The 27,545-nt window shown below is 45.1% G+C and overlaps 1 protein-coding gene across 3 annotated transcripts in view; it reads left to right on the top strand.

The window, feature by feature from the left end:
• Window positions 1–3,525: 3,525 nt before the first annotated feature.
• The window catches only part of ABHD6 (abhydrolase domain containing 6, acylglycerol lipase), a 45,012-nt gene continuing 20,992 nt past the window's right edge, over window positions 3,526–27,545 (top strand). The window contains exons 1-3 of one of the 3 annotated variants that reach the window (XM_037137367.2): window positions 3,526–3,713; window positions 21,530–21,598; window positions 22,705–22,848. In XM_037137367.2, coding sequence (XP_036993262.1) covers window positions 22,730–22,848 — 119 coding nt within the window. In that variant the 5' untranslated portion in view covers window positions 3,526–3,713; window positions 21,530–21,598; window positions 22,705–22,729. The remainder of the gene's footprint in view (window positions 3,714–21,529; window positions 21,599–22,704; window positions 22,849–27,545) is intronic. The other 2 variants (XM_037137366.2, XM_037137365.2) reach the window with 2 other exon arrangements.

Below are 27,545 nucleotides of genomic sequence, written 5' to 3'. Positions count from 1 at the left end.
CTGGCAAAGGAGAGGTTCCAGAACACCTTTCTAATGCTGGGGTGGGACCTGTCAGATAATAAGGAGTCTATTTGGATGACTGAAGGTGCCATTAGGAATGTGGGTGGCCCCTGGGACTGCCCCCTGGCTTCTCACCCACCCCTGATTCTTTAGTGACATAGCTCAGGGCATTGCTAATTCGGGGAGAGACTGTAGATGAGTCCCTTCATCTCCTCTTCCCTCCTCGGCTTCACTGTGAAATGGGGACTAATTAAGGCTTCTCTCCTGTCAGGCACCAGGTGGAGAAGTCACAGAGAATGGGACTCCCACCGGGGCTCAACTCAGTGCACCTAAATATAACACTAGGGGGAAGCGCTCTAGATTTTGGAACTCCAGTACCTACCTAGGAGGACCCTGAGGAAACAGGCTTTTAGTTTTTAAAAAAATACAAAGAATCGCACATTTTTAGGGTCTTGGAGAGGAAAAAATTTTATTTAAAAATTGGTTTTAAGTTTCAGGAGGGGGGTCGGGGGACTGAATAAAAGATGAAGGGATTAAGCAAAAAAACAACACCACCATATATATCACACATAGCCACAGACAACAGTGCGGAGATAGGCAGAGGAAAAGGGGGCTTGGGGGCAGGTAGAAATGGGCAGAAGTGGGGGGGGATGAAGTGGGGATGGAAAGAGACTTTGCTCAGGGCAAAGGGTGCACCATGCAGTGTGCAGATGATATTTCGTGGATTTGTATGTACACTTGAGACCTGTATAAATTTAATAAAAAATAACAATGGTTTTCAAGTTTCTAATACACCAGGTAAAGTTTATTGATGGCTTCTGGGTAGACCTCCTGGGAAGTCATTCATGCATTTCATTTACTTATTTCTTCACCCACTTAGCACTGGTCCCCTGACTGCTCTGAGCCTGCATTGTTTGTTTGTTTTTTTTTACATTTTATTTATTTATCTTTAGAAGGAAAAGGAAGGAGAGAGGGAGAGAAATATCAGTGTATGGTTGCCTCTCCTGGGTCCCCTGCTGGGAACTGGCCTGCAACCCAGGCATGTGCCCTGACTGGGAATCAAACCGCAATCCTTTGGTTCGCAGGCCTGCGCTCAATCCACTGAGCTACACCAGCCAGGGCCTACATTTTTAATTGAATGGCCCGTGGGGATTACAAGGCTGGTCAGTCCTGTTCCTGTTGCTTCTCTGGGCCTGCTGTGGGGGTTTTGGAACTGAATGGCCTGTGGGGATTACAAGGCTGGTCAGTCCTGTTCCTGTTGCTTCTCTGGGCCTGCTGTGGGGGTTTTGGAAGACGGCTGGCTTGGAAAGGTTCAAGTTTGGCAGTGAGGGGAGATAAGGCCTGGAGGTGGTGAAATTGAGCAACATGCCTTTAAATATTTTTTCTATCCTCAGCCAAGGACATTTTTTTTCATTGCTTTTGGAGAGAGAGGAAGGGAAAGAGGGAGAGAGAGAGAAACATGGATGCAAGAGAGAAGCATGTTAACGGTTGCCTCCTACATATGCTAGGACTGGGGACCAAACCCATAACCTAGGTATGTGCCCTGATTAGGAATCAAACCTGCAACCTTTTGGTTATAGGATGATGCTCCAACCAACGAAGCCACACCAGCCAGGGCTGAGCAACATGCCTTTTAATGAGTACATTTAAATTCACTGAAACTCTGAGAACAATTCCATGAAGTGTGTCAAATGCAGCTCTTGAAGTGAGTGATGAGGTGGCCAACATCTTAGAAGAAGATGCTCCAGCCCAAGCCAGAGAGGTTATCCCAAACTCTGGCTGGATTCTAGCAGCGCTGACAAAGGCATATTTTAGAGGGTGGTCATCAGTGGTCTCAGAGATGCCCCTCTGCCATATCATTGGGGCTTGTCCATGCCCAATTCTTAAAACCTAGAACCTGTCCAAGAGACCAGGCTCTGCCATCCTGGAGGACTTGTGGGTACAGGCTGGGAAGCTGCCTTTGTGGTGGATATAAATGGCCAAGAGTCTTGCTGGCACTCGTCCCATCGAGGTCTGGAATGAGAGGTAGACAACAGCCATGGACTCAGTTCTCAGAACAGCAGGAAGACCCCTGTCACACACAGTGCTCAGAACACAGTAAGTGCTCAGTAAATATGTGTTAAATGAATGCATAAACACTTTGATGGAAGAAGTCCCCACTGCAGTATGGGCCTACATGGGATTTAAGAAAAGCTTTCTGGAGGAAGTGATACTTAAGCATAGAAAAGAGGAAGGAGTAGCCAGGCCAAGCAGGAAAGGAAGAGAATTCTTGGCAGAAGGAGCAGCTCAGGCAAAAGCCCAAATGGTCTAGTTCAGCCTGGATGCCCTTGGAATACTAGGAGATGAGGCTGAAACTGATGTGGGAAGCTTTGGAAGACCTTTGTTCACCCCAAACCCCAGGTGCCCTGGGAGAACGATAAGGCCATCTGGGAAAAGCAAACAGCAGGATAGTCACAAGGACTGGGGCTAGCACCCGCACTGATAGAACTAATTTTCACATTTAGCCTTTGTATTCTGCTTCTGCCCCATAGATAGAACTAATTACTGCATTCCGCTTCTGTATCCCGCTTTGCTACATAGACAGGGAGACCCCGTAGGCTATATAAACCCCAAGAATCCTTTGTTGGGGGGGGGGCTCAGAATTTGGAGGCTGACTCCTCTGGGCCGTACACGTTAATAAACCTCATACTCCAGAATCCCTCAGTGTCTGGTTGCTTCAATTTCCCGTAACAAAAGGGTGAACCGAGGCCAGATGCTCGCAAACCTTGCTCTGAGGCAAATGAAGTAGTCAGAAAACACCACTGAATGTAATGGGTGTTACATTTTATGCTCCCCTCCCTAATTTTTTTTGCCTAGCGGGGTTTAATTGGCCTTAAAAGGAAGAAATTACCTTAGTGGGGATTTAACTAGTGGTGGCTGAAAGGCCTTTCAAGATAGCCATTTTGCCCCCAGAGCTTTGGAGTCACTACTACCCCCGCTCGGAATTCCCAGTTCTGTCCCTTATAGGCTGAAGCACTGACCAAGGCCCCCTCGCCTTCTGAGAAAGAAGTCAATTACAATGCCCATCCGTTTCTTGGATTAAATGAGATATATAAGGTAGCATAGGTTTGCTCGCCTGTGGACCTACCTGTCCCTCGCCCTTTCTCTCCAAGACCTTATGGAGCAGAATCACTGCGGCAGATAGTGCCCAGCAGGACTAATCACACAGTAGGTGCTCAGTAAATGGAACAATGCCCCCATAAATTCTAGCGTCGCATCATGGAACTGGGACGCCCCACGTGAGCTCTTTACAAGCAGGGTCCGGTGACTGGGTTCTGCCCTCTGCAACTGGGGTCGCGCAGGGAGCGCAGTAAGGGCCGGTGCTCGGGCCTTGGCTCTTGGACACAGGTTGCTGGGTTTGGGTCGTACGGGATACTTCGCCCCTCGAGTTTAACGCTCTGAGCCAGAGGCGTGGAAGAGCCGGAGGCTCTCGCCCCGGAACCCCAAGAGAAAGTGCGGAAGACGGGGAGCGGCGTTGGGGGCGGGCGCGGGCGGAGCCGGCGTCTCCGTCGGCGGACGCAGGATCACGCGCCGCGCCTTTAAGTTCATCAGAACCCTGGGCCCCGAGCTAACAGCCGCGCGGGGCCAGCACCGCAGCCGACCCGAGCCACAGTCTGTGCAGAGGGCCGGCGTGGGATCGTGAGGCAGGAGCCAGGCTACTGAAGTCCCATTCGGTGAGCGCAGATGGAGTGGGGCGAGGGTGCGCACCTGGGACATGGGGATGTCCGGGAGCGCCCCTAATGATCCAGTGACCTACCCTGCACTTCCCGATTCCCGGCTTCCTGGCCTCCTCTCAGGCGGCACTCGGGGTGAGGGACCAGCACCTCCCTTTCTGCTCTGTTCCCTTACTCCGGCATCAGCCCCTGCGCGCTCCCTTCCGGTACCGGGTAGGTCTGACATTCCCGAATCCCGGTCCCCCCACTTCCCGGGTCCAGGCTCCCTGTCTCCCGCAAAGCCCTGGGACAAGGGTGAGGACCAGTTGCGGACCTGCACCCTCTTTTTACTTCGCCTGCCCACCCGTCGAGCCGGCACCCCTTCTGTGGGCCCCTCCCACTGCCTGGATGGTTTGGAGGCTCCTGCGCACCCCACCCCAGCTCTTCCCACTTCCCGAAGAAGAGCTGCAGCTCGCCTTCCCAGATGAACTCACCTCCCGTCCAGTCCCAGACCTCGGCAACCATTAAGACCTCTCTCCCAGCCAAGACCTACCGCCCACCCCCCCCCCCCCCCCCCGCCCCCCCCCCCCCCCAGCAGCTTTTCAGCTTTTCCTTTCTCAACCGGCCTCAGTTCCCTCGCCCTTGTGCCCCCTCCTCCCCGAAGTCCTCGAGTGGGGTTGCGGGTCATACCATCCTGACAGCTGGATGCTCACTCTGCAACCCCAGCAACCCTCACCTATGCCTACGTTTACATGGGCTTCCTGCCAGTCTTGGAAATGCGGATTGTGTAATAGGGCTGCAGGTGGAGCGCTTGGAGCATTTGCACCCCTGAACCCACAGAAGAGTGGAGGAGGCCAGGTTGACAGAGTTAGGTAGAAAGGGAGGAAGAAGATGCCAGGAGGCTAGAAAGTGTGCATCCACATATATGTACCATGAGCGATTTTTGTGCTCCAGAGGCTGGATGATTAGGAAGAGGTGGCGTCTAGGACCTGAGGCCAGCATTTGCCTCACCTCTCCTCTGCTCATAAGTCCGTCAGGACTGACTCCACCTGGCTGGGAGTTTAAAAATAATGCATTGTTAATAATAGCTGTCAGAATAAGCAAGTATGGTTCTAGGCTGTGTTCTAAGCACCCTTAATGGATAACCTGCCTTACTCCTTCTGTCAGCCCCATGAGGTAGGTACCAGTGCTGTGCTTGTTTCTCAGAGAAGGAATGTGAGACTTCCGGAGATGGTCCTTTCTCAGGACTCAACACCTCCATTTGGAATCACTAGACTTATTTTTATCCAATTGTAATTAATAAATTTTTATGAACATTATTTTATAGTATGAGAAGTTAGAAAAAAGAGAAATTAATAACTGGTGTTCCCAGCACCACTTTATTTTTCTAAATTAGGTTCTCAGATGAGCAAGGGGTACTTGGTGCCTTACTCAAGGAGACTGATACCCAGAGTGGACAAGGGACTTTCTCGAGGCCACACAGGTAGAAAGTACCAGGAGTGGGACTTCCAGCAGAGATGGAGGCATAGGTAGACACACTGTACCTCCTTGCACAACCAAAAATAAGGACAATTTAGAAACAAAAACCAACCAGTACTGACAGAAAATTGAATTGTATGGAAGTCTGACAACCAAGGAGTTAAAGTAGACACATTCATGCAGACCAGTAGGAGGGGTGGAGTTCAGTGTCAGGGCAGAGAGGCGTCATAGTAAAGTGGGGGCTGGTGGACTCCGGGTGCACAAGGCAGTGGATTGTGGAGGGGTATGGCGCACAAGGTGGCTGGCAGACCAGGCAGTTCCACATTTGTGTACAGATAAACCGTGCAAAACCGTGCAAGACAGACCACTCAATCCAGGGTCCCAGCGTGGGGAAATAAAGCCTCAAAACACCAGTTGAAAACATTTATAGGGGTTGAGGTGCTGCGAGAGACTCCCAGCCTCACAGGAGAGTTCATTGGAGACACCCACAGGGTCCTAGAATGTACACAAACCCACCCACATGGAAATCAGCACCCAGAAGGGCCCAATTTGCTTGTGGGAAGCTGAGGGAGTGACTGAAATCTGGTAGAGAGTGGAGCAAGGACCATTGTTCCCTCTCAGACCCCTCCCCCACATACAGTGTCACAATGCAGCAATGTGGGTTGCCCTGCCCTGGTGAACACCTAAGGCTTTGCTTCTCATATGTAACAGGCGTGAGAAGACAAAAACAAAAACAAAAAACGGCCCCAATGAAAGAACAGATCAAAACTCCAGAAAAAATACAACTAAGTGACGAAGAGATAGCCAACCTATCAGATGCACAGTTCAAAACACTGGTAATCAGGATGCTCACAAAATTGGTTGAGTATGGTCACAAATTAGATGAAAAAATGAAAGCTATGCTAAATCAAATAAAGGAAAATGTACAGGGAACTAATAGTGATGGGAAGGAAACTGGGAGTCAGATCAATGGAGTGGACCAGAAGGAAGAAAGAAATAGCCAACCAGAAAAGAATGAAGAAAGAAGAATTCAAAAAATTGAGGAGAGGCTTAGGAACCTCCAGGACATCATTAAATGTTCCAACATCTGAATCATAGGGGTACCAGAAAGAGAAGAGGAAGAGCAACAAGTGGAAAAGTTATTTGAACAAATAATGAAGGAGAATTTCCCCAATCTGGCAAAGGAAAAAGACTTCCAGGATGTCCAGAAAGCTCAGAGAATCCCAAAGAAGTTGGATCCAAGGAGGAACACACCAAGGCACCTCAGAATTACATTAGCCAAGATTAAAGATAAGGAGAGAATCCTAGAATCAGCAAGAGAAAAGGAGACAGTCACCTACAAAGGAGTTCCCATCAGACTGTCAGCTGATTGACTTCTCAAAAGAGACCTTACAGGCAAGAAGGGGCTGGAAAGAAGGATTCCAAGTCATGAAAGGCAAGGACCTACATTCAAGATTGCTCTATCCAGGAAAGCTTTCATTTAGAATGGAAGGGCAGATAAAGTGCTTCTCAGATAAGGCCAATTTAAAGGAGTTCATCATCACCAAGCTCTTATTATATGAAATGTTAAAGAAACCTATCTAAGGAAAAGGAGATAAAAATATGTACAGTAAAGTGACAGCAAACTCACAATTATTAACAACCACACCTAAAACAAAAACAAAAACAAACTCGGCAAACAACCAGAACAGAAACAGAACCACAGAAATGGAGATCACATGGAGGGTTAGCAACAGGGGAGTGGGAGGGTAAGAGAAGGGAGAAGGTACAGAGAATAAGGAGCATAGGTGGCAGGTAGGAAATAGGCAGGGGGAGTGTAAGAATAGTATGGGAAATGTAGAGGCTAAAGAACTTACATGTATGACACATGGATGTGAACTAAAGGGAAGGATGTGGGTGGGATACAGTGTGCAGGGTGGAGGGGAGTGAAGGGGGGAAATGGGACAACTATAATAGCATAATCAATAAAACATTTTAAAAAAAAGTACCAGGAGTGGGACGTACAACAGGTCTTGGGATAGTTAATGGGTACTTGCTGGGTTTCCTGTTCTGCCCCAGCTCATAAGCCTAGGATCCTGGAGTCCCTGCCTCCCACGTTCCCTGCTTCTTTTGCTCTAACCCAGGCAAGTGAACACACATTCTTTTTCCTGCTACCTTTGCTTAGTCTATTCCCACCTCTGGGAATGCCCTCTCTGGAATCCCCGATGTCTATAATCTTACCTATCTGCCCCCTCTACAGATACTCCCCTGGTTTCTCCTCTGTCCCCAACTGAAATCTGTTCCTTTCTTCCTTGGGATCCCATAAATGGTATCCCCAACTACCTTTTACCAACATGATAGCATTTGGGAAGTTCTACTGCATTTGTCTGCCTTGTCCCTCCTAGGTGCAAAAGTGCTCCCAAAGACGTCTCTTTTTGCCTGCTGGTGGAAGCCTCAGGACAGAGAGTGGTGGGGAGTGGAGTCATTTCTGAAGTAATGATAGGCTCAGGATTTCTGAATCCTGCAACACCAAACAGACCTCACTGAGCTGCAGTCACATCACAAGGAGAATGGCTCAGCGTGGTACCTGACATTATAATTACATGTTTGTCTTTGTTCATAACCCAAAGGATTCCCACCAGAAAATCATAGTTGGGTCCAAATCTCACCTCCACCACTTGCTAGCAGTGTGGCCATGCGCCAGTTGCCTAACCTCAGCTTCTGGCAATAGCACTTGCTTCAGAAGGCAGTGGTGCCCTGGCTGGGCGGCTCAATTGGTTGGAACATCATCCCATAACTGAAAGGTGGCAGGTTCGATTCCTGGTCAGGTCACATACCTAGGTTGCATGTTTGATCTCTGGTTTGGGAATGTATGGGAGGCAGCCATTCGATGTTTCTTTTTTTTTTTTTTTCTCCCTGAAAGCAATGGAAATGTGTCCTTGGGTGATGATTAAAAAAAAAAACAAAAAAAACAAGCAGTGGGAAGATTCAATAAAATAAGGCATAGGGAGCATGTGGTAAGCATTAGTAAACACCAGATATTATAAAGACTGACTCCCACTTTGAATACATGAAAAATTGGTAAATTATTACCAAAATGCCCATACTGACTCTGTTTAGAGATGAACCCAGCAGTTTGGGCCAAGAAGAGATAAGCATTTTTTGTGCTCAGAAAGACCTATAAGGCTTTCTTCAACTCTAAACCATCCATTTTTTTTTTTTGGCAATAAGACTAGAATTGCCTTTCTATTTTTTAAGCTTTAAAAATTGCTGAGCTTTGAGTTCTGTGAGGATCTGCACACCTATAGTGAATGCATGAATACAGTGTGTGCAATTGTGAGTAATTATAAAACTTAATGATATGAAAAAAAATTCTTGTTCTTAGAGGCAACCTTGGTTTGCAGTGTGTGTTGTTGCTTCAGGCCCAAATTCAGGAGGCAAGAGGTTTGAATCAAAGGTTATCTATGAATTTAGAGGGAAGGAATGCAGGCATGAGTGTTTTCCCCTGGTAGGCTACTACCCAGCTTAGAAATCAGCTTCCTTGTCAAGGTATTTAGAATATTCTGGGAAACTAATTTGGCAGGTCGATAAAAAATGTATTTTAGAATTGCGCCTAAATTGATTCTTTATTAGCATATGTTAGAATCCCATTCGACAATTTAAACACTATTGAGTTCAGATATTTTAAGACATATCTGTTGTAAGTTTTGCAGTTCTGTAGCATTTAGTAGGCTGTCGGACTTCTCTTTGTCTCTGTGACCCTGTAGGGACATAACACGTATTATCCAATACAGTAGCCAGTAGCCACAAGGTGGCTACTTAAATTAAAATTAAGTTAAATAAAATTCAAAATTCTGTTCTTCAGTCACACTAGCCACACTCAAGGGCTCTGACAGCCACTTGGCCAGCAGCTGCTGTATTAGGCAGAACCGATGGAGAACATTTCTATTTTCACATAAAGTTCTATGGGACTAGACTGTTTAGATCAATAAGGGCATGGGAAGCTGCTTGATTGTGGGGTTAAGTTCTGTTCTTTCTGGCAATTCATCCACAGGCCAAGAAATAGAGTGTGCACAGGATATTTTGTTGTCAAGAATGGAGATGTCAATAAGTCCCCATTTGGGCTCTCTGGCTCAGTGCTTCAACGCTGCCAGGTTCAAAGGATGGGGTAGAGGGTAGAAGCAAAGGAAATGTCTGGCAGCAGTACTTCTCCACCTCTGCTGCATGTTGAAATTGCCAAGTTAACTTTTTTCTATTTAATATCATTTTTATTTTAAATTATTTTATTGTTGTTCAGTTACAGTTGTTTGCATTCCCCCCCCCAGCTCTCCTCTACCCCAGTCAAACTCACCTCCCTCTCTTGCTTCCACTCTTCCCCTTGGTTTTGTGCATGTATCCTTCATAGTAGTTCCTGAAAACCCTTCTCCCCACAGTTCCCTCTGAGGCATGCACCAGCCCACAGTGCCTGAGGCGTCATGGAAGAGGCATGAGACAAATTCACATGGACTACCGAGTCCTGTGGAGGAAAAGGGGCAGCACGGCTACTCCCTAAAGGAGGGCATGCCTCAGAATGGCCTGGCCACTCTCTCAAGGGGAGAGCGTGCTGACCCTTGCCTAGACAGGTTTTTATTGGGTTTAATTTGCAAAGGAATACAGGTACACCTCATTAATCATTGTCAGGCAGTGAGGATCAAACGATAGATAGCATACAAAGAACTATTAGGGCTTCTTCTGAGTCAGGGTCTATCAGCTAAAAGGCTACAAAACTTTGGGAAGCAAACTCATTTCCTGCTAGGACCTTTATCATTTAACTAAGAGCATTCTTAGCAAAGCAGGCTTCTCAGGATTTTACATATCCTTTCTCAGATCTGATCACTTGGGGAGCCGGCCCTTTCCAGCACAGGGCTGCACTGCCCTCTGTCATTGTTTCAGGCTTAAGTCAGGCAGAGGAGGCAAGATAGCCAAGAAATTTAGGAGACGTCTTGCAGACAGACTGAGGACTCAGGCTTCATCAAAGCTGAAGGGTGAGGGTCCATCACCCCCTTTCTTATAACCCCCCAAGTCCTTCCCTGGGGCCTCCACGTGATCGTGCCTGTCTTAGGTCAATCCTCCCTTGAGGAATTTTACCCATCATTGGCTAACCGACCAAGCACTGGAGGCCAGTTATGGAAAAAGGAGCAGAAGTGGTGCTCCTGCCAGGGAGACAAGCTTTGTCTCTTTAGTGGCTTATGGTCCAAAGGTCACTCACTCAACCTTAGCCATAGGGGGTTTACAGCTCCTGAAACCAGGCAGGGTGTTTCCCACCCCCCTTCCCTGTGGCTATTGTTAGCTTGTTCTTAATTTCAATGTCTCTGGTTATATTTTGTTTGCTTTTTTCTTTTGTTGATTATGTTCCAAATAAAGGTGAGATTATATGGTATTTGTCCCTCACCACCTGGCTTATGTCACTAAGCATAATGCTGTCCAGTTCCATCCATGCTGTTCCAAAGGGTAGGAGGTCCTTCTTTCTCCCTGCTGTGTAGTATTACATTATTTAAATGTAACAGTTTTTTGACCCAGTCATTTACTGATGTGCACTTAGGTTGCTTCCAGCACTTGACTATTGTAAATTGTGCTGCTATGAACATTGGGGTGCATAGGTTCTTTTGGTTTGGTGTTTCAGGGCTCTTAGGATAGAATCCCAGCAGTGGAATCACTGGATCAAAAGGCAGTTCCATTTTTAGTTTTCTGAGGAAATTCCATACTGTTTTCCACAGTGGCTGCACCAGTCTGCATTCCCAACAGTGCACTAGGGTTCCCTTTTCTCTGCATCCTCCACAACACTTGTTTTGTTGATTTGTTTACCATGGCCATTTTGACCGGTGTGAAGTTGTATCTCATTGGGGTTTTAATTTGTGTCTCTCTGATGGCTAGTGATGCTGAGCATCTTTTCATATGTCTCTGGGCCCTCTGTATGCCCTCCTTGGAGAAGTCTCTGTTCAAGTCTTTTGGCCATTTTTAAAATATATTTTGTTGATTATGCTATTACAGTTGTCCCATTTTTCCCCTTTACTCCCCTCCACCATCTCCTACACACATTCCCCCTTTAGTTCATGTCCATGTGTCATACATGTAAGTTCTTTAGCCTCTACATTCCTCATACTATTCTTACACTACCCCTGTCTATTTCCTACCTACCATCTATGCTACTTCTCTGTACCTTTTCCCCCTCTCCCCTCCTCCCACTCCCCTGTTGCTAACCCTCCATGTGATCTTCATTTCTGTGGTTCTGTTTCTGTTCTGGTTGTTTGCCAAGTTTGTTTTTGTTTTTGTTTTTGTTTTAGGTGTGGTTGTTAATAATTGTGAGTTTGCTGTCATTTTACTGTACATATTTTTATCTCCTTTTCCTTAGATAGGTCTCTTTAACATTTCATATAATAAGAGCTTGGTGATGATGAACTCCTTTAAATTGACCTTATCTGAGAAGCACTTTATCTGCCCTTCCATTCTAAATGAAAGCTTTCCTGGATAGAGCAATCTTGAATGTAGGTCCTTGCCTTTCATGACTTGGGATACTTCTTTCCAGCCCCTTCTTGCCTGTAAGGTCTCTTTTGAGAAGTCAATCAGCTGACAGTCTGATGGGAACTCCTTTGTAGGTGACTGTCTCCTTTTCTCTTGCTGATTCTAGGATTCTCTCCTTATCTTTAATCTTGGCTAATGTAATTCTGAGGTGCCTTGGTGTGTTCCTCCTTGGATCCAACTTCTTTGGGATTCTCTGAGCTTTCTGGACATCCTGGAAGTCTTTTTCCTTTGTCAGATTGGGGAAATTCTCCTTCATTATTTGTTCAAATAACTTTTCCACTTGTTGCTCTTCCTCTTCTCTTTCTGGTACCCCTATGATTCAGATGTTGGAACATTTAATGATGTCCTGGAGGTTCCTAAGCCTCTCCTCAATTTTTTGAATTCTTGTTTCTTCATTCTTTTCTGGTTGGCTATTTCTTTCTTCCTTCTGGTCCACTCCATTGATCTGACTCCCAGTTTCCTTCCCATCACTATTAGTTCCCTGTACATTTTCCTTTATTTGATTTAGCATAGCCTTCATTTTTTCATCTAATTTGTGACCATACTCAACCAATTTTGTGAGCATCCTGATTACCAGTGTTTTGAACTGTGCATCTGATAGGTTGGCTATCTCTTCGTCACTTAGTTGTATTTTTTTCTGGAGCTTGGATCTATTCTTTCATTGGGGCCGTTTTTTGTTTTTTGTTTTTGTTTGTCTTCTCGCCTGTTACGTATGAGGGACAAAGCCTTAGGTGTTCACCAGGGCAGGGCAACCCACGTTGCTGCATTGTGACACTGTATGTGGGGGAGGGGTCTGAGAGGGAACAATGGTCCTTGCTCCACTCTCTACCAGATTTCAGTCACTCCCTCAGCTTCCCACAAGCAAATTGGGCCCTTCTGGTGCTGATTTCCATGTGGGTGGGTTTGTGTACATTCTAGGACCCTGTGCGTGTCTCCAATGAACTCTCCTGTGAGGCTGGGAGTCTCTCGCAGCACCTCAACCCCCATAGGTGTTTTCAACTGGTGTTTTTGAGGCTTTATTTCCCCACGCTGGGACCCTGGTTGAGTGGTCCATCTTACTCCCCAGTTTTGCCTGGTTTATCTGTACGTGATTGTGGGACTGCTTGGTCCATCAGCCGCCTTGTGTGCTGTGCCCTGTTCCACAATCCACTGCCTCGCTGGGTCCACCAGCCAGTGCCCTGTGCACCCGAGTCTGCCCTTCCTACCAGTCTGGATGAGTGTGTCTTCTTTAACTCCTTGGTTGTCATACTTCCATAGAGTTCAGTTTTCTGTCAGTTCTGGTTGTTTTTTGTTTCTAAATTGATGTTGTCCTAATTTTGGTTGTGGGAGGAGGCGTAGTGTGTCTACCTACACCTCCATCTTGGGCAGAATGCCCAAGTTAACTTTTAAAAAAAGTGCTCCTGCCTGGCCTTTGCCTCAGGCCAACTAATCTGAATCTCCAGGTCTGCCACAGGAATTTCTATTTTTAAAAAGCTTTCTGGGGAGCCTGGCCTGGTTGCTCAGTTGGTTAGTATGGTCCCTATACTCCATGGGTTCTGGTTCGATCCCCAGTTGGGGCACACACAAGAATCAACCAATGAGTATATTAATAAGTAGAACAGCAAATAGATATTTCTCTTCTTTCTCTGCTTTCCTTGCTCTTTCTAAAATAAATAAATAAATAAAATAAAGTGAAAAACTCCCTGGGGGATTCTAATGTGTAGCCAAGGTTTAACACAACTGCCTTCAAAACTCTGAACTAAACAAACAAACAAACAAACAAACAAACAAAAAAACGCCCTGAGGATTAGAAGACAGTGTTTGAAGGTAGATGCAGGGTGTGGCAAAATAAATTCCTTGTCAGTTTACTGCAGTAATAAATCTAGGGCTGGAATTGAGTAGGCTCACTTCTACCAGAAGGGCTCTCAACTGGGGGCAGCTTTGCCTTCCAGGGACATTTGGCAGCATCTAGAGACATTTTTGTGTGTCATCACTTGGGGAATGGCATTCAGTGGGGAGGTCCCAGGTGCTATTAAATATCCTACAATGAATAGGACAGCCCCCCCACAACAAAGAACTATTTGGCCCAAATGTCAATTGTGCCATGGTTGAGAAGTCCTAATCTAGACATAATTTTTGCAAACCAAAGCCCTCTCTGACCTTGAATGCTGTTGCTTCTTCAAAGAAAGTGAAGGTATTCTCCTAAACCAGATCCTCAGAACCCTTTCAGTCATTTTTCAGGCTTCCCGACTGCAAAAGTCATGTAGGGTGTTGTTGTCTGTGGTTGGATGCATTTGGGGCTATACCAGAAAACTACTGATTTAGGGGGCCAGGCAACCTTTGGAAGACGTGGGCAGAGGTTCTTACACTGCTGCAGGTTGGGACCCTCTTGTTAGATAATTACCTGAAGTAACAAGCTATACCCCAAAATTAATTGTAGACTGTAATAAAGAATAAAAAAACATTTATTTGAGCAAAAGGAGCTGCAGTTCGGGAGGCGCAGATTCAGGTAGCAAGCTAAGTTGTGTTCCACCAAGAGAAGGGTGTTAGGTTGGAGTCGCTTGAGAAACCAGATGAACACAGTGAGCTAGGGAGCAGGGTTTATTAGTATGGAATAAGAGGGAAATGTGGAGCCAACCAAGGGAGGTTGGGGAGCCAACCACGGGAGGTTAAGACTCTGGATTGTTCTTAAGGCAGGGTTTTTAAGCGAAAAATTCCATGAAGGGTAACTGGTTGTGGTATCAGAGTCTGATTGGCTAGAGCTGGTTGTTGGGTGCCATTTCTGCTGACTATTGTTCTTGATACGTCTTGTCAGGCTCAAGTTAAAGTTGCATCATGTTATGCCAGAGAAGCCGACCCCAGACCCCAATCTTAGCTGGGCATCTGTTTGTCCAGGGTAGGGTCAGCAGGCATTTTCCCAGGCTACAGTTTCCCACAGTACAGTTTTCTCGCATGGTGATTTTTCATTCCTCCTAGGCCTGCCTAGGTCTGTCAGAAGGGGAGGCTGACTTTTAGAGAGGAAGTTCCTGCCCAAGTTCCCAATTTTATGCAAATAAGGTTTCCAAATTGTATGGCTTCTGATAGGACAGGGCAGGTCTGAGTCCTTTAGTAGAAGGAAGAAACCAGGGTTTTCCTACAGTTAGTTATTGACTCAGATGATGTAAATAATTGGGGCATAGAGCAGGAAGTCAGGAGTTTCTTCATGGTGTGCAGAGTACGAGGAGCCCTTGGGGGCAAATGCTCTCTAGGGTCCTAGTATTTATAAAATTTGGGCCCTTTGTTGACCATGGGGAGACCTTCTTAGTAGATAAATTCCTTCTTGGAGTTCACATTGAATGACTTTTTTCTCTAGGTCCACAGCTCTTCAACAGTTTTCCAGAAGCTGTGGCTATTTCACCGTTGGCATTGGGTATTTGCCTTGTTTATACCCAGAATAGGACTTAAGTCTTAAATATGATGAAGTTTTGCAGCTGAGCTATGGGCTAGACACTGGAAAAATAAAGAGAGCCACACAGACTCAAGTATCTGAACAGACCCAGGCACACAGCACCGCAGGGTGGGAGAGGTGTGGCGGGCTGCCCAGCACCCTCTGGGAGGAAGGCAAGATGAGCACTTGGTATCTGCCAGTCACTGCTTCGAGCAGTCTCCATGCATCATCTCATTTTGTCCCCACGCTGAGGCTCAAAGAAGTTGGGTGACTTGCCAGGGTCACATAGCTGGTCAGTGGCAGAGCAGAGATTTGAACCCAGGTATGGAACTGCAAAACTGAACCCTCAGAATGAGACAGCACAGGGACCTGGGACACCAGATAGGAGAAACGGTGGAGCTGGACCCTCCCTACTGCCCCTTGCCTGATCGAAACACCCATAAGCTGACCACAAGAATGCCACCACCCCTTTATTCTGTGCTCAAAAAAATGCAAAGTTTTATCTCCCATCTAACAGCTTGCTTCTCCAACCCCACTTTGTCTCCAGCTTATAAAAGCAGTCAAGCATAGTCATCCTGAGACAGTTCAGAGGACCTTCCCTTCTTTTGTGCTGCCTCCCTTATTAAGCTTGCACAAGCATAAGCTTAATGAAATCTATGTGGAAATTTCCATGGTGTTTCCTCCTGATTTCCATCTTGGGGAACCCAAAAACCCCAACAGTAGTAAGAGGAGGAACACTTACATACATGGGTAGTGCTGTTGTTAACCTAAAAATAAATGGCCAAAGTAGGAGGCAGCAGCCTTTGTTTGAGATCCAAAAGAATAGCTTATTCAGGAAACAGCGGTCCAGGCAGAAACCCAGATAGTTCTGACTAGGAGGTGAAGACCATGGGTATTAGTGAGAGATGGGTAACAAAGTCTAATTTTCAGCCCTGTAGTCATAACAAACAGTTGTTAATAATAAATGCTGTTTTAGACCCAGCCCAGAGGTCATCTTTCCCTGTTTAACATTCCAAAGTTCTCAGGAGGAACAAACAAGGCAGTTCCTCTGGGGTGGTAGCTCTAATGCCTCTGTAATGTGGCTTCCTTTATATTATTCCTCCCAGTTTCATAGCCAAGACTTGTTGGATGAGCTGGAGCTCACTGGGTAAGAGGGAGAAAAGCATTGAACATGTCATGGATAATAGCCATTCAGGGAAAGGAGTCCGGGTGGGGTGTGATGGAAGAGAGTGAGACTTGAGAGATGGGCAGGCGCCAAATCCTTTGTGGCCATCCACATCATGCAGAGGGCCCTTGTGATCCCCTGGTGGGATCAGTGGGTTGGGGGCAGAGGAAGAGAAGAGCCATGTGACCCTGGACAGCTTGCTTAACCTCTCTGGGTCCCAGCTTTCCATCTGGACTGAAGGCACCAAAACTATACCTCTCAGATGAGGAATGTTCATTTTGTTGGTGGCTGTAATGAACAGAGTGAAGGAATGGCCTACAGTGGTGTAGGCCAGGCAGCAGCCCTGTTGATTCACGACATTCCAGCTTATTGTTTGGCATTTACAAAGGGCCCGCCCCGCATAGTGTACGCTCATGTGCTGTGGCCAGTGCAGAGATGCTGTAAGACTTGTCTTCCAGAAGCTTGCAGCCAAGTGGAGTACAGCTGGCATTCTCATGAAAACTATGACAAAGGGCACAAATCATAAATGCCAAGAGAGAGAAGTGCTCCTACAAATTCCTGCAGGGCAGTGATTTTCAACCTCTTCAATCTTGTGGCACATGTAAACTGCTAAAATTCTGCAGCACACCCAAAAATATATTTTTTGCCAATCTGACAAAAAAATGTTAGGTATAATTTTGACATACTCACACCGAACGGCTGTTGTGTGGGCTGTTGTCATTTTTCTATTTGACGATCCAAGTGAAAAGTACCCCTGACTAAATAGTCAGGTAACGCATGCTGTGAAAATTCTTGCAGCACACCAGTTGGAAGTTGCTGTCCTAGAACATGGAGGAGGAGGTGGCGGTAACTAATGACTGGAGGGGAGGGGATAAGGTTAACTGGAGGAGATAGCTCCTAACTCTACCAGAAAGATTTGTAAAGGAGGAGATGGGGGTCTGTAGGGGGTATGTTCTAGGTAGGCAGAGTAGGGGTAAATAGAGAAAATGAAAAGCCCATTCAGGTACAGTCACCAGAGGATCAGATTATCAGTGTATTGTATCTGATTCCCTGGAGTTTCCAGGTTGTAGAAGGGAAGCAGAAGTCATCATAACAAGAAAATATTCATTAATGGACTTGCCACTCCATCATATCTCTCTTTTCAACCCTTGTGTCCAGCCAGGCTCCAGAAGCATCCACATCTTGGTCCTCTGTCACTTCCAGGTTGTTGGCCATACAACATAAACAGTGGAAGTGAAACTGTAGCTCTTGTGAAAGAGGAGGGACTTCATGAAATTAGAGCAAGGGTGTTGGAAGAACTGTTTGGATGACATATCAAGGCAATGATAGATGAGGATCTGTTAACTGATAAAGAGAAGAGGAAAGAGACTTGAAAATAAAAGAATTGGAAAGTCTTTCAGAGATCAATAAGGTTGTTGTTTTTTAAAGATTTTATTTATTTACTTTTAGAGAAAGGGGAAGGGAGGGTGCAAGAGGGGGAGAAACATCAATGTGTAAGAATGCACTCCCCCAGTTGGCAACCTAGGAATGTGCCTTGACTGGGAATCGAGCTAGCAAGAAGACCTTTAGGCTCACTGGCTGGCACTCAGTCCACTGAGCCATGCCAGCCAGGGCATCAATAAGGTATTTTTGCAAAAATGTCCTCTTTGTGGTAGCACTATCATAAGCAAATGTTAATGGGAAGGATTTATTTTACTATAAGATAATCTACCTGTGATTTATTCTTTGTTCTCAAAGAATAAATTAGCACAGGACTGCAGTTATAACCTAAAATTTTGTTCGTATTTACTATTGCTTTAAAATATACTCTTGGCTGGTGTGGCTCAGTGGAATGAGTGCAGGCTGTGGACCAAAGGGTCGCCAGTTCGATTCCCAGTCAGGGCACATGCCTGGGTTCTGGGCCAGGTCCCCAGGGGAGGCTGCATGAGAGGCAACCACACATGAATGTTTCTCTCCCTCTCTTTCTCCCTCCCTTCCCCTCTCTCTAAAAATAAATAAATAAAATCTTAAAAAAATAAAATAAAGTAAACATTTCAATTTTGGGGTTATTAGGTAAAGTTCTAAACTAAACTGTTTTACTCTTAGCTATGAAAGTTTGCATGTGGCTTGTTCTGATGCTAATTTTCCTGGGCTAGAGATCTCCTGAAAGGAGGTTCTTCTCCAAAAGAAGGCGGGGGCCAGGTCTTCCAGGGCCCTGAAGAAATCTTGTCCTGAGAGAAACCTGCTGGTTTATAACAGGGCTCCTTTTTGCCTAACACCAGCTTTGTTCCTGCAATTAGAAAATACTGCAGGTCTACTTCACCTCCTCTAGAAATGACAAAGCCCTTTTGATCCTTTACTTAGGAGTGCAGATTAGGGCATGGGCAGAATGCTTTCGGATGGCAAGCTTCTATTTTAGGCCCGCTGCTGTTGCACACTCACACAGAGGGCTATTTTAACTCCTTTCAGGCATGTGGAATATTCTCACTCATGGGATGCTTTTTCTAGCACTTTACCTTTAAGGGGTGACCTCGGCTGATGAAGCACATGCATTCACACTGATCCATATGCTAAAAGCTTGTTCTAGGCTCCCCAAAAGCGTGAAGACGTTGGGGTCCTTGGAGGTAAAGGGTCAAGCGGCTTTTGGCTTCTCTTTTCTCCAGCAGGAGACAGGCTGGTATTTCTGTAGGGTTTTCTTGATTTTAAATGTGACTTTAAGCAGGTGGTTATTTCAGATGATCACTACAGCCCACATCTTGAACCCAGAGGCTGATGTTTTGAAGGTGCTGGGCTAGGTCAGGGCAGGGCAGGTGTTGCCGGTATGATTCTTTAAAAAAAAAAATTATGGACTTTTTAGAGAGAGAGAAAGGGAGGAAGGGTTGGAGCTAAGGAAGGATAGAGGGAGGGAAAGAGATAGAGAGAAACATCTATTTGTTGTTCCACTTATTTATATATTCATTGGTTGATTCTTTTTTTTTTAAGATTTCACTTATTTATTTTTAGAGAGAAGGGAAGGGAAGGAGAAAGAGAGGGTGAGAAACATCAGAGTGTGGTTGCCTCTCATGCGCCTCCTACAGGGGACCTGGCCTGCAACCCAGGCACAGTGCCATGACTGGGAACTGAACCAGCAGGCCTGTGTTCAATCCACTGAGCTACACCAGCCTTGGCCCATGAGTTGATTCTTGTATGTGCCATGACTGGGAACCAAACCTGTAATCTTGGTGTATGGGGACAATGTTCTTACCAACTGAGCTACTAGGCCAGGGCCTTGGCCAGTATGATTCTTTTAGAAGATACCTGGCAGGATAGTGAGCCACCTGCCTCCCAGCTGAGCACCTGATTGACCTTCCTGCCTTTCCAGAGGATTGAGTGGCAGGATTGTCCACAGGACCTGCCTGGCTAGGCTGTTTCCTTGACCACAGTGCTGCCTCAGGTGACAGAAGCAGGGGCAGGGGTTGTGGGCTTGGCTGGTTCTTGAGCAGGAATCTTCTCAGGAACAAGTTGCTGGTGCTTTGGGACAAAGCAGGCCAGAGTGAATCTGTTGATTAGCACCTCTCCCCGATCCACCAGGAAGATAAGAATTTCTGATTTGTGGACCATAAATGATTCTTGGACAGATATTTTTATCTTCTATCTTGTGCTGGACTTTGACCCTTAAGGACTAAATGTCCTAAGAAGCTGACTTAACCTTCGGACAGTTATACAGGCAGGAAGACAATGCTCTAACCTTGGAGGTTATGAACCATAGAGACAGGCAGAACTCTGTCATTACTTTAATAGCTTACATTTAATGTTTTTGTATTTAATGGTTATACATTATACTTTTTAATAAGTTATACTATCATTTACTTAACAAGTTCCATTTAGGTGAGCTCATGAGTTTATTTCTAATCTCTTGTTGTAATAAATGATACTGTAGCAAATAACCTTGCAAAAACATATTTTCACATTTGTTCAGTTAGTTATAAGCATAAAATCCTAGAATTGAGGTTGTTAGGTCAAGGGTACGGGCACATCACATCGCTGCAGACTGTGCCAAAGTGCCATGTGTGGGTGGAGTTTGTTGATGGGAACATGAGTGCTACATTACATATAGCCTCATTTTCCCATGGCCTCAACAGCACAGTCTGTTATTAAACTTTTTGTCAGCATGATATTTGAACTTTGCTATTTGAACATGATAACTAGCATGATAAATGAACTTTGCTATTACCTTATAGATTTAATTTACATATTTCTTATTATAAATGAAATGGAGCATCTTTTTTATATTTTTAAGAGTCATTGGCATTTACTTTCTGGTAAGTTATTCAGATCATTTGCTTATTTTTCTATTGGATTTTATTGATGTTTATGTTGATTTGCAAGAACCCTTTGTGCATTAAGGAAATTAGTCTGCTGCCTCTGATATGTATTGATAAATTTTAGCCTTGTTTATAGTTTCTTTTCCTCATGGATATTTAAAAACACTTTATGCCGTCAACTTACTAATCTTTTTTTGTTATGGCCTCTGGTTTTATATCTTACTTAGAAAGGCTTTGCCCATGAAGGTATTTTAAGTCCTCATGTTTTCTTCTAGAACTTTCATCATTTCATTTTGTTATGTTTCACTCTTTGATCCTCTGAAATAATTCGGGATTGGTGCATTGACCCCATCCCTCACCTGTCACCTTGTCCTCCCACTGCGGGGCCCTCGCCAGCATCTCCAGCATCTCCGCTCTGTTCCGCCCTCTGTTGCAGCTGTGTGGCCTCGCCTCCTTGTTGCTCCAGGGGCATTGCTGTTCTCATTTGCACATTGGTTGCCACCTTCCTCTCATTTCTTTCTGAGTACAACTAGGTAGACCCTAACTAATCCCAGATGGAGAAGGAGAGTTTCAGCCTATATTCGAGGGTCTCAGTTAAGTTCCTAGCCCCCAGAGACTGCCGCTCTTGCAGCACCCCTCCCACCCCAGCACCCATGCTCCAAGGTTGCCTTACCTACACAGCCCTGGATCATCGTCCCAGGCTTTGTCCTCACACCACAGGTATCTTCTTTGACCTCCTTCTTTTTATTACCTGGAAAGCTCTACCCTTTATGCAGGTTGCTTAACTTGCAGGGCATGGTGACTTGAACCAGAGGTGACTGTCCCACAGGATATTGTATTTTGCGTGTGTCATAAAGGAGAGCTCTGTACCTCCAGCAAAGCTGGCAATTTTCTGGCTGTTAACATTTAACTCATATTTCCAATTATGATTTAATGCTTTGTCATTTCTTTTTTGTGATTTCAGAGTCTCGTTTTCACCTTCTGCCAGAGCCAGTAGCAGTTGGAAAAGAAGGCGGTGCTCTTTGAACAGTGGGTATGGATTTTTAAAACCATAGATTATGAAATGATGAAGCAGCAGTTTGTAATGGGCCTGGGCTCTTCTGTGAGCCCCCTTGAAACCCACCATCTGAGGTGGGTGATTTCTCCGGTTTTAGTAAGACTGGCGTGAGAGGGGTTTGGGCCCTGAAGGTTTTCAAAGCTCAGATATGCACCCAAAAGCCTCTGATGAGCAGATCTCAGTGACTTTGCCAGGAGCAGTGCTCTGACTGTGAAGGGAGTCAAGAAGACCTCGGTCTGTGGGACCGGGATGCTTTCCTGGGGAGTGTGACACTCAGATCAGCCACGGAGGCAGAGTGGACACGAGTGTGCTCCACAGGAAGGGGACAGCACGAGGAAAGACAGAACATGCAGCTGTGTGGGGCTCACCTGGGGACAGAAGTTGGTTATGTGGGGTACAGGCGGAGGTGTGGCGGTCCAGAGGTTGAGTTGGGTCCCTGAGGAGTGGTCAGAGTTTCCCAGCGCAGCCAGATCCCTAGGGGGAATTGCGGAGACTCTTCCGGCTGCTGCTGGTGGAAGAACTGCACCACGAAAGAGCAACCTCTACACAAAGCGGAGCAACAAGTGAGGACCTGGACTTAGTATGGTGGCTGAGGGACCTGTGTGGGAGAAAGGCTCCTCTCCTTTCTCCCACAAACGCACACACACGCACATTATTTTTTTTCTCCTCAACTTTTGAAAGTGAGTAGTAAATGTCACTATACTTCACCCCTTAGTGCTTCAGCAGACATCTCCTAAGAACAGGAACATTCTCCTACATGCAAAGGTAACCACACTTCCGTTATCACAGTCAAGAATTGTATCGCCATTACAGTAATATTATCAAATAGGCAGTCCTTACTAAGATTTTCCCAGTTGTTCTAACAGTTTCCTTTATAGCTGAAAATAAAACCCAGGGTCCTCTCTGGGATTCTTCACTACATGTAGTTGTTGTGCTTCTTCAGTTTTTTTAAAACAATGGCCTACTTTTGCTCTTCCTTATCTTTGTACATCCTGGGTCCTTCGCTTTTCTCCTTCCCTTTACTTCTTCACCTTTTCTCTGGAGATGGAGTCTCAGTGCTGTCACTCTCTTCGGGCCTGCAGGCACCAGCCAGCCTCGAAGAGCAGGATGGACCTCGATGTGGTGAACATGTTGGTGATTGCGGGCGGGACGCTGGCCGTCCCCATCCTGGTGTTTGTGGCCTTGTTTTTCCTGAAGCCATCAGTGCTGATAAAAATCTATTACTGGTAAGTTAACTTTATAATTGAAGTGTTCAGGGGTATCATAATGTCATCTTCTCTGTTTGTCCTTTTGGTGCCTGTTGTTCAGCATTTTATCACGAAACATCTTAAACATACAGAAAAGTCGAAAGACATCCTTTTTTGAATTTCGGGAGTGTTCCTGAAGAATTGGTGGTAGCTGCTCACCAGGTGGCTTCTTTCAGGTTTCCGATAGCATCTTTGCCCAGGAGGCCACCCTCATTGCCAAAGTCACTGATTCTTTTAAGCAAGGATTGTGTGCATGTGTGGGAATTCCTTTGGTAGTTTCATGGTCCTTGGATTCTGACCTGGTGACGGTCTGACAGGTGCAGTGATGTGCGCTGATGAATGAATTAGAAAGAGCGGGCCCTGGAGAAGGCAAACAGATGGGACAGGATGGTTTCAGATTTATTCTGAAAGTGTTCATTAGTGAAGTGGCAGAAAGAAAAAGACGTTTCCAAACCATCTGTCATTCTTGTACCACCTTTGTAATCCTTGCCCTATCTGCATGCCACCTCTCCTTTTATGGTATCTTTAGAATAAGTCACTTTTCGTAGCTTAAATCAATTTATTAAGAGCAATAGAAATATCATTACCTTTGTGAAAAGTTTGCCATACTTGCCATAAATAGTAATTTAATATAAGAAAGCAAAAATAAACAGAACACCAGTAAACAGTGTTCTTAAATTCTAGCCTAAATGTTGCCACCTGCCAAAGACTCTGCGTCTCCTTTCTCTTTGGTACAAAGTCTAAGAGGGCTGTGGAAGATGCAGCGGCCCCAGCAGAGCCTTTCTCCTTGAGGGAGCGTCTTTCTTCTTAATCAGAATCGTAACAGGTGAAAATGGAGGAGCTTTCTCATGATGTGCTTCTGGGACTTTTCATGCTACAGTGTACTCACCAAATAAAAACACCCTTCTGCCCACATCGTATGCGTAGCCCTGATGAGGGAAATACCAAAACAAACCTGGTTTGTCCTTGTGCCATAGGGAAGTGCACTGACATTTCACCCAGACTTCTGGGAGTGAGAACTGCGTCCTGCGCCTAGGGAGAAGAATGCAGGGAGTTTGGCATGTGCCCTCTATTTGCCCTCCTTTCTGGCTTCCTTTTGTTTCATTAGAGTGTGGAATTTTCCACCTGCCAGCCAGGCTCTGATCCTTGAAGAGAAGCTAATTGATCGGAAGGGAGCTTTTCACTACCTCACTCTGTCTTGGGAGGTGGTGACCCCTTCAAAGGCTCGCTCACGACCCATCTCTGCGCTAACAAAGCTGAGACGCAGGTGTGTTTAAATGCCGTTGTCCTTGCCACCCTAGCAGCAGGAGTGCTTTGGGGCCAGGGCTCCCATGTAGCCTGACATGGAGAGGCCAGAGTTGTGTGTTCCACCTGTCCCCACAGAGGCTCTGTGGAGCTCCACATGCAAATGCCATTTTTCTTAAATCAAGTTGGAATGGAGAATGCAGTTAGGTGGTGTGGCCTGTCGCCGGAGCCATGGCCGCATGCTCAGGTGTGATTACATAGAGCCTACTTCCACGCACCAATGCCAAAAGCAGCCTCTGTGCTTACACAGTCCCCAGCCCCCAGGTTCCTTGAGCATCAGGAGAAGGCTTCCGGAGTCAGAGCTGCCCCTCTGTGCAGGGGCCAAGGCACCTCCAGTTGTGGCTCTGTCGAGTCATGGCAAAGCGTTCGGTGCTGCCTACAGGAGCGGAGTCCACACCCCTGTGAAATCCGGTTGGCCATGCTCCAGGGACACTTGCAGCTTGTGCATTTTCCTGTAATATGACTTACATTTCAATTTAACGTTTCTCCGAAAAATAGCAATGAAGGATGTGGAGAAATTGGACCCCTCATATATTCTTAGTAGGAATGCAAAGTGGTGCAGCCACTTTGGAAAAGTCTTGCAGTTCCTTGAAAGATTTAAAAGAAAAGAGCTACTGAATGACCCAGCAATTCCTCTCCTAGGTATTTACCCAAGAGAATTGAAAACATATGCATATATTTGCACAACAACTCGTACGTGGATTTTCACAGTGGCATTATGCACAGTAGCCAAAAAGTAGAAACAATTGATGAATGGACAAGTATGTGGCATATCCATGTAATGGAATATTATCTCACCTTAAAAAGGAGTGAAGTATGGATGCATTCTATAATACAGATCACTTGAAAACATGCTAGGTGACATGAGCCAGACACAAAATGACAAATGCTGTGTGATTCTGCTTACATGAGGTACCTAGACTGGCCAAACTCGGAAACAGAAAGTAGAATAGAGATTACCAGGGGCCAAGGGACAGGAAGGAATGTGGAATTTTTGTTTAATGGGTACAGAATTTCAGTTTGGGATGATGAGAAGTTCTGTAAATGGATACTTGTGATGACTGACATACAGTACTGTGAATGTACTTAATGCCACTAAATTGTACCCTAAAATGGTTAAAATGGTAAAAATGGTAGATTTCACGTTATATGTATTTTACCGGAGTAACAACAGCAACAAAAAGAAGGGTGGAAATACTTTTCTCTGGGGGGTCGCCGCAAACTGAAGGAGGCAACACTTGTGAAATAAAGGCTCTGGGTGCTGGGAGCCTTTCTCAAAGAGGAGCCCCATGGGGGCTGCTTTTGGGGGCTTCAGTGACGTCTGTCCCTGAAACAGGAGAAGTTTGGCTTTCATACCAAGATTGTTCATCTGTGAAAGATCTTGTTTCTGAGACATTCATTTATCCCAATTTAATTTTTCTCTTTGTTTCTGTTCTGTATACTCACAGCTCTTTCTAAACTCTGCCTTTGTGATGTTTATGATTTGGAGGTAATTTATTCTCCATTATCCTTAAACCAAAGAAGTTGGGTTTGTTTGTTTGTTTGTTTTCCATCAGAGCCATTGGTTTTTCATAATTTTTAACTGACCTTGTTTGTAGCTTAAGGAGTCTTCTTCCCACTCTTTCATTGAGAGGATCATCTGAAATTACTGAAAATATTGGTTCTTCAACTTCTGTTTCCAAAGCCTAGATAAAGTTTTCCAGTAGATGTACCAATTAAATGAAGTACATGGATTAGTACCCCAGAGCTCTACCTGGTGATGAAGAGGCCTCAGTTTGTGAGCCTAGCTCTCGGGCCGCCTTCCCAACCCCTTCTCCCTTCACTCTCGGGCAAGTCGTGCTTCCTTATCCCCGCGCCCTTGCCTCTGCCTTCCGCATTGTCTCCCACTGCTAGGTGTTGAGTATCCAGGTGCTTCTGCAGCGTCACCTTCCCTCCAAGGTCCTTCCAGCTCTTCCTTGGTCTCATACTGCTCTTTGTGTTACAGTTGAGGAGAATTCGAAGATTATAAAAAGTTAACACAGAGAAAATATAAAGTATCCGTAATCCCCAAAGTCATTTTCTTCAATTCCTCTTTTGTTCTCACCACCTTCTCCCCTGCCTCATCTGTACCTAGTTAAATTTTTTTTTAACAGAATTGGAATCAATAGTATAAAAAAATTGGGTCCTAAGTTTTCATTTGGCATCATGCAATAAACACTGTCCCATTATTAGATATTCTTTGAAGATCTCATTTTTTTTTAAAATTCTCACCCAAGGGTGATTTTTTTAATTGATTTGAGAGAGAGAGAGGAAGGGAGAGACAGAGAGAGAGAGAGAGAAGCATCAGTGCAAAAGACAAACATTGATTTGTTGCCTCCTGTTTACACCCCAACCTGGGATCGACCTGCAGCCTAGGTGTGTGCCCTGACCAGGGATCGAGCCCGTGACCTTTTGGTGTGTGGGATGGTGCTCCAACCAGTTGAGCCATCAGCCAGGGCTGAAGACCTCATTTTTAAGAGCAAAATATTCCATTATCTGGATACATTGTAATTGATGTAATAAATTTTTTATTTATGGACATTAAGGTTAGTGCAGATTTTTTCCTAACTTAAATAACACTGTCAGACATGTTTAGAAATACTCTTTCAAGATTTCTGCTTATGTTCTTGGAACAGATTATTCCTGGAGGTATGATTACTGGGTGAAAAGGCACGAGGCTTTTAAGACCCCTGATGCTTAATTCCAAACTGCTTTCTAGAAAGGTTGAACATAATTGTTTTTTAAAAGACATTATTCTAATTTAGAAGTCCATTAAAATGCATTTCTTGTTGTAATATTCATTTCTTTAATTGAAATGAATGGTGGTGAACTTGAACATGTTTCCGATGTTTGTCAGTCATTAATTCTCTTCTACTCTGAGTAACCTTTTCATTTATTTTACTCGTGTTGAATTGGGGGGTCTCAGCATGATTCTTACCATTTTGTAAGCTTTTTATATATTAAGGATATTAATCTTTGTTGCAATTTTTTCCCTTGAATTTTGGCAAGTGGTTTATTTACAAGGATAGAATCTTCTTTATATAGTACTAGTAACTACCATTTATCAAACACTTACATGTCCTGAGCACTGAACAAAACTTTGCCTATGGCTCATCTCATCCAGTCTTTACCGTATCCTCAGTAGATGCAATGTTTCCCCTTATTATAGATTAGGTTCAGGATCACAGAGCTGATAAATGGATGGTCTGGCGTATAAGTGAATGAACAAATTTGTATTAGGTGCACAATTTAGAATCTTTAAATAAGCTTTCTTTGTCATAAAAAGAGCTTTAAGCTAGTCAATTTTGTTATATTTTTAATGTTTCAAATAGGCAACACTTTCATTGCAAAAG

Source organism: Artibeus jamaicensis, unplaced genomic scaffold (assembly GCF_021234435.1).
Source record: "Artibeus jamaicensis isolate MK-2021 breed Jamaican fruit bat unplaced genomic scaffold, CSHL_Jam_final contig_519, whole genome shotgun sequence".
Classification (NCBI taxonomy): domain Eukaryota; kingdom Metazoa; phylum Chordata; class Mammalia; order Chiroptera; family Phyllostomidae; genus Artibeus; species Artibeus jamaicensis.
Note: the sequence above shows the minus strand (reverse complement) of the source record. Positions and strands in the feature narration are given on the sequence as shown.